Source organism: Rhinolophus sinicus, linkage group LG09 (assembly GCF_036562045.2).
Source record: "Rhinolophus sinicus isolate RSC01 linkage group LG09, ASM3656204v1, whole genome shotgun sequence".
NCBI classification, from domain to species: domain Eukaryota; kingdom Metazoa; phylum Chordata; class Mammalia; order Chiroptera; family Rhinolophidae; genus Rhinolophus; species Rhinolophus sinicus.
The window spans coordinates 115,631,048-115,647,221 of record NC_133758.1 but is presented as its reverse complement, the minus strand read 5'-3'; the positions used below and the strand labels follow the sequence as shown (position 1 = coordinate 115,647,221).

General features: G+C 43.6%; 1 protein-coding gene across 1 annotated transcript in view; it reads left to right on the top strand.

Moving 5' to 3' along the window:
• Positions 1-13,927, top strand: part of ABCA13 (ATP binding cassette subfamily A member 13) — a 184,248-nt gene extending 170,321 nt beyond the window's left edge. Inside the window, exons 43-45 of the mRNA XM_074341068.1 lie at positions 10,181-10,286; positions 11,457-11,594; positions 12,210-13,927. Coding sequence (XP_074197169.1) covers positions 10,181-10,286; positions 11,457-11,594; positions 12,210-12,296 — 331 coding nt within the window. The 3' untranslated portion in view covers positions 12,297-13,927. The remainder of the gene's footprint in view (positions 1-10,180; positions 10,287-11,456; positions 11,595-12,209) is intronic.
• Positions 13,928-16,174: the final 2,247 nt, after the last annotated feature.

Genomic DNA, 16,174 nt, shown 5'->3' with positions numbered 1-16,174 from the left:
TGTCTGGTGGAGCCGGCAGGACGGGCGGGGCACCCAGGAGACACCCTCTGACTGGCGCGGTCTGTGTGCCCAGTGCTGCCGCCCACTTCTGAGTTTGGTGCTGATTGTTGTGCCGTGGTGAGGACAGATGCTGGTAAATAAATGTGACATACGGAATTGTATTAGGAAAAAAATGTCTTGTGGGTTATTTACTCACTGACACACTGAACTGAATACATTTTTAAATAATCTGTAAAGTTGGTATTTTCCTGTAACACATAAACTGATTAGACGTTTCCACAACATTGCCATAAAGAATAAAGGATTCTTCATGAAACACAATCCGGGGTGTCCAAACCCAGAGTCACACATGTCAGTGTGATACAGTGGCGTTGACATGGAGAGAGAAATGGCAGGGGGCTCCCTCCTCGTCCTGTCCAGGCCCTTCTTGCCGTGAACACTCCTGACTGTCTTTCCTGGGCATGAAAGCACCAGGAAACTGTCTTCAAGCCTTCTCATCCCTGACTCAGCCAGTGATCCTGGTACCAGAGCAGAAGCTCATGTCTCCAGGTGTCTGGTGGCATCTCCATAGGAGTTGACCTTGAGTGCTAACGCCAGCCAGAGGTTCGCGTTGTGCCCATTTCGTGGAGGGTGCCGAGTGCTGTGTGCCCAGGCACCCCGGGCTCCTGCAGGCCTGTCTGGCTGCCCGTCTGTGTCAGTCTCCCCAGCTGTAGGACAGGTCTTTGTGAGGGTGAAAGGAGCATGAAACACTTAGAAGAGGCCACGCTTGGCCACTGTTTGGTGTTTGCTGCCACTGTTCTTGCCTGCAATGAATGGAAGAGACTTGTCACCGTGGCTCAGCTTGGTGCTGAGCAGGAGTTTCTGTGACAATGAAAGCCAGAAGTAAGCCTGCGGGAGTTAGTGTTTTAATCAGTGAGTCTGAACGATACTATCTTGCTGAGAGGTCAGCCAAGGTAGCAGCCTAGGTGTGTGGATTGCATTTGTAGAAAGGAGCACACACGTTTCCAGTGCCGCCCTCCCTTCTGACTTGGATGCAGATGCAATGGTTCAGGATGAAGCAGCCATCTTGGACCATCAGGCCAACTCAGCAATGGAGGCTTGTGAGCAGGACAATGAGAGAATGAGCTGAAGGAACGGACGCTCTGTCCAAGCTGGGCCGCCTGACTTCAGACTTCAGACTTGCTAGTATCTCAGCGACTGGGTTCTCCGTCACTCACATGAATTGAAACAGACTTATCCCTGACGTGTGGGACCGTGCTGGGTAACGACACATTCAAGGAATCCATGAACAAATGAATGAATGAACAAATGAATGAGGGAACAGATGTAGAGTTCTAGCACATCCCAGGCCTTTGCTCAAGAATTGTTCCTTCCTGGTCCTACGACTGGATGTGAAAGGAGGAATGGGACGAGTCTGGCAGCGTTCAGGCTCTGACTGGCTTAATGAACAGCTAATAACAATGGCTGACCCCTTTGAGAGAGACTTTTATCCAGATCCCATTTATCTCTAGACAGGGTGAAACCTGCTTTCCTTCAAGAGTCTGCACCGTTCGCTCTTAGCTTGCTGCTTCTAGAAACAGGCTGTCTGCACTCAGCAGCTCCGTTAAGAGGAGCAGGTTCAGGCCTGATCCTGCCACGGCCTTGGCAGTGTCCGTCACCTTCTCCGCTGGACAGAGAGATTGCACATGGTGCACACCAGCCTGCCAGGAGTTAGTGTGCAAAGCAGGCAGCAGACGTGTCATTGGAAAACTCACTGTACATGATGAGATTATGAATTCTAGTTGTAAACACAGCCCAAACACAGGAATTTTGCCAGGTCGGAACTGTATTTTAGGTTGAAAATTATTCAAAGATTGGGATTTGGGACAAGATTTATGTCCTCTGGGCTCCGTTAGCCTCAAGTGTGTGTGTGGGCGCGCACACACTCAGAGAAAATGCATGAACCCTCAACATGTGTCATTGTTTAGAAGCATTTTACAAATTTGATTATGGGTTCCATTTTATCAAAAGCTTGAGAAAACGCTGTGCATACATTAGATTTTGTTACAAAAGCAGCAAAACTAAGTTCATGAAACCCAGTGGCTTATCCACTTACACATGGTCACGAATCTGCGGGTGGGCTGGCCCAGGAGGGCTCGGCTGGGGTGGCTCTGCCCCCGTCTCCCACTGCCGTCTGACCAGTGTCTGCGAGGCAGAGGTGTAAGAATGGCCAAACTGCACAAGCGTGTTTCAGGCCTCAGGTCTCATCACACCCGCCAGTATCCCTTCAGCCAAACCAAGTCGATGGCTAAAGAAAAAGGGTCGGGAGGTAGTTCCCCACCTTACTGGAAAAACACGGCAGGGTCACATGGCGGGGGCCTGGGTATAGAAGACACAAAGAACTGGGGCCATGTTTATAATCTATCACAATCCACAAACATTTTGTAACTAGTATTTTTAAACTGTGGCCATCCTCTTTCTTTGCTTTTTAACAGCTTTTTCGAGATATACGTCATATCCTAAAAGTCACCTATTTCGAATGTGTAATTCAGTGCTTTTTGATATATTCATGATTATGTTCAAATATCCCACAGTTAATCTTAAGACATGGTCGTCACCTCCAAAAGAAACCCTATTCCTTCATCTATCGCCGTTCTATTCAGCCCAGCCTGAAGCCCCCGCCAATCTATGTTCTGTCTCTGTAAATTCATCTATTATCAACATACAAATAGAATTATGTAACGCAGGTCTTTTGTGACTGACAGCTTTCCCTTAGCGTCTTTTAAGGTTTATCCATGTTGTCAGCACTTCACTTGTTTTTATGGCCAAATAACTTACAGCATTTTGTTTATTCATTGTTAATGGGCGTTTGGGTTATTTCCACCTTTGCTATTATGCATTATATTGCTAGAAACCATCACGTGTGAGTTTTTGTGTGGACATGTCTTTTTTCCTTCGGGTTTTTTCCTTGGAGCAAAATTGCCGGGTCATGTAGTAACTCTGTGCTTAACATTTAAGGGGCCGTCAGACTGTCTTCCAAATTGTCCTCAACATTTAACAGTCCTGTTGGCACGAGGCTCGCATCTGCCATTACATTTCAGTGTCTGAATGTAATTTTATCCATCCCAGTGAGTGTAAAGTAAATCTCCCTGTGATTTCGATTTGTATTGCCCTGAAGACTAATGATGCTGAAGTATTGCCATGTGCTTACTGACCATTTGTGTATCTTCATAGGAGAAATGTCTAGCCATAGCCTCTGCCCATTTTTAAAATTGGGTTGTGTGTCTTTTTATTATTGAGTTGAAAGAGTTGTCTATTCTAGATACAAGTCCTTTATCAGATGTATGATTTGCAAATATTGTGTCTCGATACATGGTTTGCCTTTTCGCCTTCCTGATAGCATTCGAAGAAGCACGGGTGTTTTTAATTTTCAGAAAGCCCAATTGTTCTATTTTTTTCTTTTGTTTCTCACGCTTTTCTTGTCATATCTAAGAGTCCCCTGTGCAATCAGAGACAATGAAGATTTACCACAATCTATGATTCTAAGAGTTTTATATTTTTAACCTTTCCATTTAGGTATTTGGTCCATTTTGAGCAAACCTGTGTTAACTGTGTAAGAGGTAGACGTTCATCTTCATTCTTTCGCAGGTGCTATCCAGTTCTTCTAGCACCATTTGATGAAAAGACTGTTTTTCCCACTGAAAGATCCTGTAAACCTTGTCAGAAATCAGTTGACCATAGAACCACCCACAGGTGTATTTCTAGACTCTCAATTCTGTTTCATTGATCTGTGTCTGTATCTCGATGCTGGGGCCACCTGTTCTGGATTACTGTTGCTTTGTATTAAGTTTTGAAGTTAGGGAGTGTTAGCCCTCCAACTTTGTTCCTCTTTTTTAAAGATAGTTAGGCTGAACTAGGTCCATTGCAATTCCATATGCATTTAGAATCAGCTTGTGATTTCTACAAAGAACTCAGCAGGGATTCTGATAGAGACTGAGTTGAATCTCTGTGTAATTTTGAGGAATATTGACATCTTAACAATGTTAAGTCTTCTGATCCATGAACATAGTACATTTTATGTTTATTTAAATCTTATTTAATTTGTTTTAGTGACGTTTTCTAGTTAACAGAATATAAGTTGTGTACTTTTTTGTTAAATTTAATCCAAAGTGTTGTATTTACTTTGATGTTATTGTAAATGGAATTGTTTTCATTTTCAGATTGTTCAAGTGGGTAGAAATACAGTTTATTTTTGTACATTGATCTTGTGTCCTGCAACCTTGTGTTGTGAACTGATTTCTTAGTTTTAACTGTACTTCGTGGATTCCTTGGGCGTTTCTATGCACTGGTCAGGCCAGTTCTGAATGCAGCGTTGCTTCTTCCTTTCCAGCATGGGGTCTTCTGTTTCCCTTTCTCGCCTGCTTGCTCCAGGCAGAGCCTCCAGTACAGTGAGGAGCAGCTGTGAGAGTGAAAACAGCTGATCTTCTCGTGCCCGAGCTTAGAGGAGAGCTGCCAGCTCCTCGTCATGAAGTGTAATGTTAGTCGTCGTTCTCCTTGGTGCCCTAGTGAGAAGCCTGCCTCTGTTTCATCATAAAAAAACGTTGGGTTTTGTCAAATGCTCTCTCTGCAACTCCTGAGACACTCAGGTTGTGTATTACATTCGCTGATTTTGAAACGTTAAACCAACCTTACATCCCTGGGATAAGTGCCCCTTGGTCATGGTGTATAATTCTTTTTTTGTAATGTTGCCACATTCATTTAGTTGATGTTTTGTTGAGCATTTTTGTGTCCGTGTTCATAATAGATATTGGTCTATGGTTTTTTTCTCTTTTCTCTTCTGATGCCTGGTTTGGTATCATGACACTACTGGCCTCATAGAACAAGTTGGGAAGTGTTCCTTGTCTTCTATTTTTTTGGAAGAATTTATGAAGAATTGCTATTAATGTTTCATTAAATGTGTGTTAGAATTCACTAGTGACGTCATCTAGGCCTGCATTTTTCTTATGGGTAGTTTCAAAATTATGGATTTAATCTCTTTACTTGTTATAAGTTTATTTATATTCTCTTCCTTATTGAGTCAGTTTTGGCAGTGTTTGTTTTTCTAAAAATGTGTCCATTTAATTTAATTTAACAATGTATTGAAATAAAATTGTTCATTGTATTCTTCCCTAATCCTTTTTTAAATAAGGATGGTAGTAATGCCCCATCTTTAATTTCTGATTCTAGTAATTTGAGTCTTCTATTTCACTTGGTCAATCTAGCTAAATGTTCGTTAATTTTGCTGATCATTTGAAAGACACAGCTTTCTGTTACCTTGATTTTCTCTATTGCTTTTCTCTTCTCTGTGTCATTAATTTCTACTCTAATCTTTATGATTTCCTTCTTTCTTTAGGTTTAGTTCACTTTTTTTCTTACCAGTGTCTTACATGATAGATTAGGTTATTGTTTTGTGATCTCTTTTATGTTTTAATATGGGAATTTAAAACTATAAATTTCCTTCTAATCACTGCTTTTGCCACACCCCAAACATTTGGTATTTTGAGTTTTAATTTCCATTTATCTCAAAGTATTTTCCAGTTTTCCTTGTGATTTATTCTTTGACTCATTGGTTATTTAGGGGGTTTTGTTTAATTTTCACATATTTGTAAGCTTCCTAATGTTTTTCTGTAATGTATTTCTAATTTTATTTTATCACCAAGAAAGAACATTGAATCAATAGAACTTCGTATCATTTCTGTTCTTTTAGATGTATTGAAGTTTGTTTTATGGCCTTCCATATCGTCTGTCCTGGAGAATGTTCCATGTGCACTTGAGAACAATGTATATTCTGCTGCTGTTTGGTGGATGGGTCTAGAGATACCTTTTAGGTTTTGTTGGTGTATAGTGTTGTTTAAGTTTATTGTTTCCTTATTGATCATCTGCCAGGTTTTTCTGGCTAATATTGTGAAATTGTCTTATTTCTGCCTTCAATTTTGTCATTTTTTTATTCATGTATTTTGGTGCTCTGTTTATGTGTGTGTGTGTTTATAACAAATATATGTATTTCTTGATGGATTAGCCCATTTATCATTTTAAAATCTCTCTTCTTTGCATCAGTAACATTTTTGTTTTAAAGTCTTTTTTATCTTATTAGTATAGCTGCTTCACTTTTTTTGTTGTTGCTGTTTGCATGACCTGTCTAGTTTTATCCTTTCACTTTCAGTCTATTTGTATTTTGTATCTAAAGTGTGTCTCCAGTAGATGGCATATTTTTGGATCTTGTGTGATCTGACAATCTCTGCCTTTCAGTTGGATTATTTAATCCATTCACATTTAATGTTATTATTCATATACTTAGGTTTACATATGACATTTCACTTTTGTTTTCTAAACGTCTCATGTTTCTTTTGTTCCACTATCCTTGACTGCTTTTTTGGCATTAAGTGAATAGTTTCTCACATGGAATCTTAATTTTGTAGTGATTCTTACGTTATATGTTTTTTAGTGATATCCTTAGTAGTTTCTGTAGGGCTTATCACATACATCTACTCACCAGAATTCACTTCAAATTTAAGCTAACATAATTCCTCTGGGGCATAGAAATGTTACCTCCTTATAGACTCCCCTTCCCGGTGTTATGGTTATACATACAACATTTACAAATGTTCAAACCTAACAATAGGTTCTATAATTATTATTTCACTTAATTTGTGTGTGTTGCGAAGAGGCTGTTGGAAGAAAGGGCAGTGAGTGTATATTTATAGCTTCTGTTGCCGCCCTGCTCGAGGAGCTGGGTGCTTGATGGAGTGGGGTGGGCAGTGGCCCGGGCCTTCTTCAGCATGCCTCTCCGGGGGGGGCCACCGCTCCCCGAGCAGAAGAAACGGTGGTCGGGCCCCATTATTCTCAAGGTAGAGCTTGCGTGCCATGAATGAGGGCTGGGCAGCAGAAGGGAGCCCCACCTGGGGCAGGGCGGGGAGTGCTGACATTCTGCTCCTCCTGGGAAGACAGCCCTCCGACTGGGAGCTGGGGAGAGGGAGGTCTGTGTTCTTGTCCCAACCCGTCTGGGGTGGAGTTTCCATCTTGGGGGTGAGATGCAGGAAGCAGGTCTCAGGTCCGATTCCACAGAATCTTGCTGTACTTAGTTTTAACATACTTTTTGAATAATGTTTTTTCACTTGCTGTGTGCCCTCAGAGACCATTTCTGGAGACTTTAAATGGCTACTTATAATTTTTATCATTGTTGCTGGGGAATGGGTCCTCAGAGCTCCTTATATTGGTGCTCTGCAAGTCTGGCCATCCTCTTTCAAAAACATGGATTTGCATCTACTTTATACTGGTTTCAGGCCTACACCTAAAACGACTGTTGCTTTAAAATGGGGACTCTAGATCCGCTGTTTCTGAGGCCTTTTAAAATACCTGGTTTCCTAACACCCCTGTTCTCCTCCCATTACTGTAACGTTTATAGTTTTAAAGTTATTACTTATAAAAGCATATTGGAGTCATTACAGGCGTTACATAAGGGCAATTCCTTTGATCAGACTTGAGGAAATGAGCACAGCCGCTTACAGAGAAGCTGCACACATCCGTACACCACACCGTGGAGAAGCCGATCCCAGTTAGTGTTTTCTTTGTTGCCGATCACCTCGGTTTTAATTCTTGGCGAGTTATATTGGAAACTATTCACTGTCCTCGCTCGTTTTCCTCACACGTCACAGGGTCTGTCCTGCCTGCAGGAGACGTGGGGAGACCTGCCCCATTTCAGGCCACTGAGGATCCAGAGACCCTCGTCCCAGGGGTCTGTGAATTGCTGGCTGTCACGTTGTCTTCATGCCCCCCCTCCCCCCCGTCTGTGCACCTGCAGGGTCTCCCCGAGTGCGTGTGCCTGGTCTGTGAGCCGCCCCTTTGTACTCCCCACCCCCAAGACACACAGGTACATCTGTCCCAGGTTCTCTGTGCTGTTCCTTGGGCGTGGGGCAGAGGGGAGGTCATCACACAGCAGCGCAGAGCTTTCCATCCACCTGGCCCAGTCCTGCAGGCTCTGCTGCATTTTCTCTCGGCTTTCCCGGATGCCGTCGCATCCTCATGCTGGCGTCCAGCGGAACAGTTCCAGCCCATTTGGCCCCCGAGACTTTTACCTTGAATCTGGTGCATCGAAGTGTTTTCTCAACAAGGGAGGGAATCTGCTCCTTAGAGCAATTCCTTTCTGCTAAGAAAGTCACTTATGTTCTGTATTATTCCATTATTGTTTTAAAGGCTGTATTACACGGGGTCTGACTGGAGTCCACTGAGATTTTTTGGAAACTCTCTGAAACTGAATACAAAAGAGCTTTAATTACATCTTCCAAAAGGACCACCATCCCACCTCCCCCACCAAAAACTTCAACCCACAGCAAACAGGATAAAGTGTATTTGGTCACGTGCCCATAGCAGACCTCCTCCCTCGCCACTGCAATGCTGTCATATGAAACTGTGATCTTTGCACAGATGGCAGCTGAGCAGGTGTGCTGGCTTTGAAGGGTCACCGTCTTAATGACCTCCTCAGGCCTCAGCCAGTAGGTCCTCTGGGCTTAACCTGTAATGGGACCGGGACCAGAGCAGTGGGGGAAGGCAATCTCAAGGGTGATCCATGTCACTGAAACAAGTTGAAATAAGTCTCATTCCCTGGGGTTCTTCTTTACCAGACAGAATCCCTTAAGGAGAACTCACTCAAAGGTGGCACTTTTTCCCAGCAATACTTCGTAAGTGAAGGTTCTTATAAGACTCTGGGCTGCCATTTGTTTGTTCTTTCCTTCAACTAATATTCTCTGGTTCTAGGTACTTGCCTCAGTGAACACAACAGACACACGTGGCTATCATGATGTGTGTATGTGTTTGTTTCTGTTCAACAGATCTTTATTGAGATGCCATCATATGCCCAAACCATGCTAGGGGCCTGGGATATGGCAGGGGAAGCCCCATAAATTCTTGGGGGTTCCTATTTGCAATCACTTGTGTGTGGTCTCTCGGACACCCTTGGACTTACTACTCACGACTGTACGGCTTCCCCTGCAGTCACCAGACTTGCTGGGTTGAGGTGCAGTTGGGAGATTGTTTTACATGGTAAACAAAGAAATGCCAGGCTGGATCACGCGTGCATTCCCCTCATCCTTCCCCACAGTATCATCCCTGCAGACCTTGAAGCAGCGATGCTTCGCACAGGGAGGCTGCAGGCTTCGGACTTCTCTACCTCGGTGCTTCTCTACCTCGGTGCTTCTCTACCTCGGTGCTTCTCTACCTCGGTGCTTCTCTACCTCGGTGTTTCTCTACCTCGGTGCTTCTCTGCCTCGGTGCTTCTCTGCCTCGGTGTTTCTCTACCTCGGTGCTTCTCTACCTCGGTGCTTCTCTACCTCGGTGCTTCTCTGCCTCGGTGTTTCTCTGCCTCGGTGTTTCTCTACCTCGGTGCTTCTCTACCTCAGTGCTTCTCTACCTCGGAGTTTCTCTACCTCGGTGTTTCTCTACCTCGGTGTTTCTCTACCTCAGTGCTTCTCTACCTCGGAGTTTCTCTACCTCGGTGTTTCTCTACCTCGGTGCTTCTCTGCCTCGGTGCTTCTCTGCCTCGGTGTTTCTCTACCTCGGTGCTTCTCTGCCTCGGTGTTTCTCTGCCTCGGTGCTTCTCTGCCTCGGTGCTTCTCTACCTCGGTGCTTCTCTGCCTCGGTGCTTCTCTGCCTCGGTGTTTCTCTGCCTCGGTGTTTCTCTACCTCGGTGCTTCTCTACCTCAGTGCTTCTCTACCTCGGTGTTTCTCTACCTCGGTGTTTCTCTACCTCGGTGTTTCTCTACCTCGGTGTTTCTCTGCCTCGGTGCTTCTCTACCTCGGTGCTTCTCTACCTCGGTGCTTCTCTACCTCGGTGTTTCTCTACCTCGGTGCTTCTCTGCCTCGGTGTTTCTCTAACTCAGTTTGCGTTGTCACCATTCCTCTTTTATTGCATAGGTGTTGATTCTAGGATTTGATGACTTTGTAAAACGGATAAATCATTTTCTCTGTCAATATAAATTGAATTATAGGAAATGACCTAACTGAGTTACAATTAATTTCTGAGTATTATATTTTTGCGAATCCCAAATCTCCCAACAATTTAGAATCACTACTTTCTTTTAGTGGCTGCCTGTGAAAATGGACTTAGAGTTTACCCATCTCAGGGACATAGAAGAGTAACCGTGTTTTCATCCTGTTCATCCCCCAGGTTTGGTGATGGTTACACAGTCAAAGTGTGGCTCTGCCAGGAAGGCAGCCACCATGGTGCTATTTCCGAGTGCCTGCAGCTTCAGTTCCCAGGAGTCCAGTTTAAGGTAGAGCCCATATTCTACGTTGCTTCTTTGTTTTCAGCTCACAGATCTCATAAATGTACTTGTTTTCCCGAGTTTCTTCTATGCTGTTATAATGCTGCCTACTGGCCTCATTGCAAAGTCCAGTCCACACCGCCCCACCAGATCTAGTGCCAGCAGGGGACACTGAGTGACTGCTGTGACGGATGCACACCTGCTGTCCTCCTGGGTCACCGGAGGACCCTGTAGTTACACATCCCTCCTTATCTTGGGACTCAGCTCCTCTGCATGACTCATTTTGTTCAGGGCAGAGAATTGCAGAAGTTCATTTCTTCCTTTTCTGTGGTGGGGTGATAGGCTGGATGGTTTTGACGTTATTTCATAAGAAGTGCCCTGTGATTTTAATTCTCTACAAACTTGGCGTGAAGTGTGGTCGCTGAACCGACAGCATCTCCATCAGCTGGGAACTAGTTCTACCTGCAGAAGCTCTGGCCCCACCTACTGAACCCAGATCCCCATTTTGCAAGGTGACCAGGCGATTCCTGCTCATTGTAACATTTGAGAAGCACCATCTACAGTTCTCTTGATTTCTAGTGTGAGCTAGTGTGAGTCTTGTGTGTCATACCTGCTAAGAGGGGGCAGCGTATACGGTAGTTAGTACCTGTCTGTTTCAGCAACCATCAGTGAGTCAAACCTACGGTCAGAAGCAAGCTGTGCAGGCACAGGCCTTCCTGCTCCAGCGCCACTCTAAACGGCCCCACCAAACAGTTGCTGTATCCCCACATCACATCAGAACAGTGACATGTCTTACCGACTTACTCAGCTAATGGTGAGGACATCTGGTGCTACGACCAGGTCCCAGTGTGAGGCTGAGGGCACGTTTGTCCGTCCCCATTACGCCACACTCGCTTCCTACATCTCAGCCCCTCTAGGCGTCTTCTTACCAGTGCTTGTGGCGATGTGGGGGTGTACAAGGGCAGAACAGCAGCCCATCCCTGGGGCACCACTTAGCAAAGGGGATGCACAGTAGAAGTCATCGCTAACCGTTCCCTGGAGACTCACAAAATTGACCCACATACCAAGCTGGGGTTTGAGTAAAGATGATTTATTTGCAATTAAATACAGTGTGGTCAGTGTTGTTTAATGATCGCTAATCACATGATGCATTTTTTTGTTTCTTGTTTTGGATTCTAGGGCCAGCGCCTTAATTTATTGGAATATCATGTGCCCAAAAGATGGGAGTGCTTAGCTGACCTGTTCCGAGTTCTCGAGGACAATAAGACCTTGCTGAATATCAAACATTACTCCATTAACCAGACCACTTTGGAGCAGGTATAGTACTTTGAAGGGGTTACCGGGTTGCATTTTGCTATGTTCTGGAGGCCTAATCCAGCCAATTTACAAATTAGCCAGATTATTTCCGGAGGGCACCATTTCTTTGATTCATCTATGTTAGATTTTACTAAATGCTGATAAGGATGTGAGTGTTAGGTTTGGTTATTGTCTGCTCTCCACTCAAGGTACATATTTGATAGGGCCCCAGTTTGATAATTATATTGGGCATTCAGTAGGTAACTCGTGCCTCGGTACCTTGCCTCTCCCCTTGACCCACCCCCAAGTGACGGAGGGGACACCACTGTAACTGAGTGACAGCCAAGTTGGGGAAGAAAGGTATTTGGTTTCCTAAGAGGACCAGAATGTAAAATTAAATCTCAGCTTCCTTCTAAAGGCATGTGTAGGCCTTGAGAATTTCCGGTGATTTATTTGTCGTCTGAACTGTTTATCATTCCTGGAGTTTGGTTTCAGTGGACTCGCCTGCTTATGGAGATTTAGGAGGGGTGGTATGAGTGACTGCTTGGCAGCGCTCTGACAGGGTGTTCCTTCTTGTAACACCTGAGAGCAAAAGGCCAAGTATCCTTACAGGTTAACAGCCACTTTCATTTTCAGGTGTTTATTGAGTTTGCTGCTGAGCGGACGCCACCACCTCCCCCTGCCCCACCTGGTGGGAAGCAGCCACACCACCTGCCCGTCTAAGTCCCAGGAAGATGTTTGAAGAGGAACCAAGCCTGGCTTTTGTTGCAATTAGTCCTCATGGATCAGAAGTGGGGCTCCGTGGGCAAGCCGCCAGCCCCGCCCCACAGTTGTGGCCGCTCGCCTTCATTTTCTCCGTGCAAACTCCTTGTGACTTAATCATCAACAAACTAAAAGGCCTTTCTTTCCTCAGACTTTTGGGGGGTTTCTCCAACACACTCTTTTTGCTAAGCCAAGGTGGGCACAAGTGTGAGCGAATCCATAGTCCAGACTGAGACAGTTTGGATCTGGAAAGGCCGTCAGGGATGGTCCATTTCAAACATTTCATTTTAGTTTTAAGGAACCTGAGGCCCCCAAAGTTAAAACTTGACTGACTTGTTTGTATAGAAAACAGTACGTAGGATTCTTTTCTACTTTTTCAGCTTTTTAGTAGACATGCTTACAAGCACCTAAATAAAAATTCAACGATTTAAATGCAAACTTTTCCTTATACTGGATGACATTTCATGGTATGACATGAAAAAAAAGGGCCACCTTTATTCATCTAAAAGATGCTTTTTAAAAAAATAGGAATTAAACAGCTTTTTAGTTAATGCTTTAGCAAAATTAAGTAAATTGAACTGGGTACTCTGTATCGTTTATAAACGTTTTATCAGACTTTCACAGATTATGATTTTAAGAGAGTATAGAAAGAAAAATTATGTGGACACATTTTCTTTTTATTAATTTGGATTATAATTACCATTTTCAAATTATTTAAAGCCAGTGGTTTTCAGAGTGTGGTGGTCCCATATTAGCTACATCAGCAAGTGCTGGGAGCTTGAATGCACATTCTCAGGCCCCAGCCAGGCCGAGTGGATGTGAAACTCTGGGGCGGGAGTCCCGCAATCTGGCTCCTAAACAAGCCTCCCTGGGACTCTGACGCACATTTCAGTTTGAAAACCGGTGATCTAAGGACATACCTCGTTACCGTCTCATTATACAAGCAAAATGAGCACAGTATATAGTATATAAGTCTGAATTTTAACAGTTAAAATTTTTTCTAATAATTATGTCATTCTCAGAATTATTGCCCTCAAAGTATTTTCAGATATAAAATGCTGAGATGTGGCTCTGAAAGGCTATGGAAACCTGACATTTTGCATCTTGTGGTTAGTAAAATCCATAAATCAATGTTTCTACTACTGAAAATAGTTTCCAGTCAGACGTTTCTGAGTTGAGATATTTCTCAACCTCCTTTGAATAACATTTTCTAAAATCTCAATGGAGGACCACATTACTTTTCATTTTAAAACTTAACTTTATTTAATTAACTTTTTGAGTAATAGTAGCTTGTGATCAAAGGGAAACTCTCTCGTGACATTTCCTTACTAAACCAAGATTTCTTTAATATCTATCTTTCCTAAATAATCATTCTATACCAGAGAAACTTCTGTATTGTAAGGATTGAGCTGATTGTAGATAGTGGTCATTGAATGACTCGTTCCACATGAACTACACTTTTTAAAAGGAGTTAGTTTAGAGTTTTATGATTTTTTCCCTCCAATTCTAATACTGTCCCATTGTCAGAATGGAAGATGTAATCCTTTGTCATTGTTGTTGAATCAGTAAATAAAATTTGTCAGACACGAATGTGTTTATACTGCAGTGAAAAAATGAGACGTGCTTTCGTTTCACCTGACTCTTGGAATGTAATTGTGTTTTTGCCTGCGTTTCCGTGCATCTTTAGGGAGCCAATTTAATGTAGGTAAAGAGGAAATGCAGCTTCCCTAGATCTCTTAAAGCTCGCAAAGGGTAACGTTTAATTGAGTTTTACTCTGCTGTGCTCTGCTCCCAGGGATTTTTTCCTAGTCTTCAAGCAACTGTATTCTTGAAGTCTACTTCTGAACAATAAACAGGAGGAAAAAAGAAACCCAACATGCTAAAATGCCACGTCCCAGAAGACTGGACACAAGAGGTCAAGTCCTATGTTAATGTTGAAAATGTCATTGCATGTATAAATCACGCAGGTATGTTATGCCTTTGGAGTTAAACATTTGTCTTAAGACCTTTGGGCTCAAGGTCACACAACTGAGACTTTTTAGACAAACTATCTCTTTTTGAAAGCATCCTGAGTGGGGCATTTTGTAAAGCAGAGATAACAGTGATTATTCCAGTTCCAGTATCCTAGCTTTTATTGTATAGTTTATCTTTACCCAGATAGTTAAACAGATGGTGCATTAAAGCCATCATTGCAACCCAAGATTATAAAAAGAAAACAAGTGTATTTTTATAATAGTAAAGAATAGGGGCTTATGGCTACTCTGGGTTTAGTGGACACTGAATTGAAAAGTAGGTCAACATGATCTCTCTAAAACATCTTACAAAATATGCAGACTGCACACACCCTACCCTGATGCCTCGTGTTTATGAGTAGGACAGAAATACTTAGTCACACATTTTCCTTCCCAAGTGGGGGATTTAGACGTTTAAAATTTTCAGACTGGTCTGACCGTGTATCCACCTTCACCGTTTCTTTGGTCTGCATTGCTCCAGCTCAGCGACGGGTCTGGTTTCAGGCATGCTTCTGGTATGTTACACCTCACTGTCACACACTGAGTGAGTCTAAGCCCTTTGGGTCACAGCGGCGTGCACACACAGACACACACCCTTAATCCTTCACTGTACTGACCCCCTTCGATTACATTAGTAGGTGGTGGTACTACCTACAAACACGGGTGATGGCCTGACAGGTGAAAAAGGCCAAGCTCTGTCTGTGGAGAGCACGTTGGCAGGTGGAGAAGATGAGACCTCAGGCCGCACACACTTCCTGCTCTGGGTCCTCAGGATCATGCTTCTAACCAGGGAAAGGGGACTGACTTCATGGGACAGTTACGGACATTTGAGGGAGAGAGAATGAGGGCACATCAGCGGGACCCACTGAGCCTGGGTCTCTGCCCATTCCGCAGGGGATGCTGATGCAAGGACATAGACGCCAAGAACCCAGTCACCTTTTTAAGTCCCCGATGTTCCAAAGTGGCTGCTGGCGCTGTAGCTCTGCCAGTAGTCAAAGCAACAAAAAGCAGCAGTCAGCTTAAGGATGAAACGGCATGCCCTGTAAAGGTCTCCGGGCATCTGACCTCTGTACGCAGGCTGTATGACACACAGGAAATATCACAGAGCCAATCACAGCCGCCAGAGCCCTGGGCAGTGCAGTTTTAGCCGCGGCCCGAAGGGCTCTGACTACGTAAGAAGAATGAAGCTGATCCCAGGCAGACAGACAGCAAGCTCCACTCTAGGCACGTTTGTGGCCGTTTTGCATGGGGACTTTTGAGAATGTTGAGTGAGCGGGGTGATGCTAAGTTATGTGACTATCACAGGCAATCCAGGTTCCAAGATTATTGCTGTTTTCAGGGTCAGAGTAGCATATTAAGATCTATCTGTACATCAGATTCCCTTTGTATTTATAAACACTGTCCAACAGAATTCAGTAGATTCAAAAAGAAGAATTGGATGGATATTTCCCATTAGGGCTAAACAAATAGCACTGTCATTTTGCACAGTGAGAATTCCTATTGAGAGCTCTAATGGATACATTTTTCCTACTGGAAAGGGTTTCAAATTGCTGAAAGAAGTCAGAAGCATTTTCCTTAATTATTTGCTTGTCGTGGCAGAGGAGACATTTCACTTTTATCAGAGAATCCATTACGCTTTTCTTTACATTAAAGTGTTTTAAAGAAAAATGGGGTCCACTGAGTTAAATGCACATCTTAAACCTAGCAAAATTAACTGGAGAAAAAAACAAACCAAAAAAACACATCTAGAAATTTTCATGAGCATCTCTTTTTTTCAAATAGATGGTAACATTGCGAATACCATTTGGCCATGGCGTTTATGCCCAT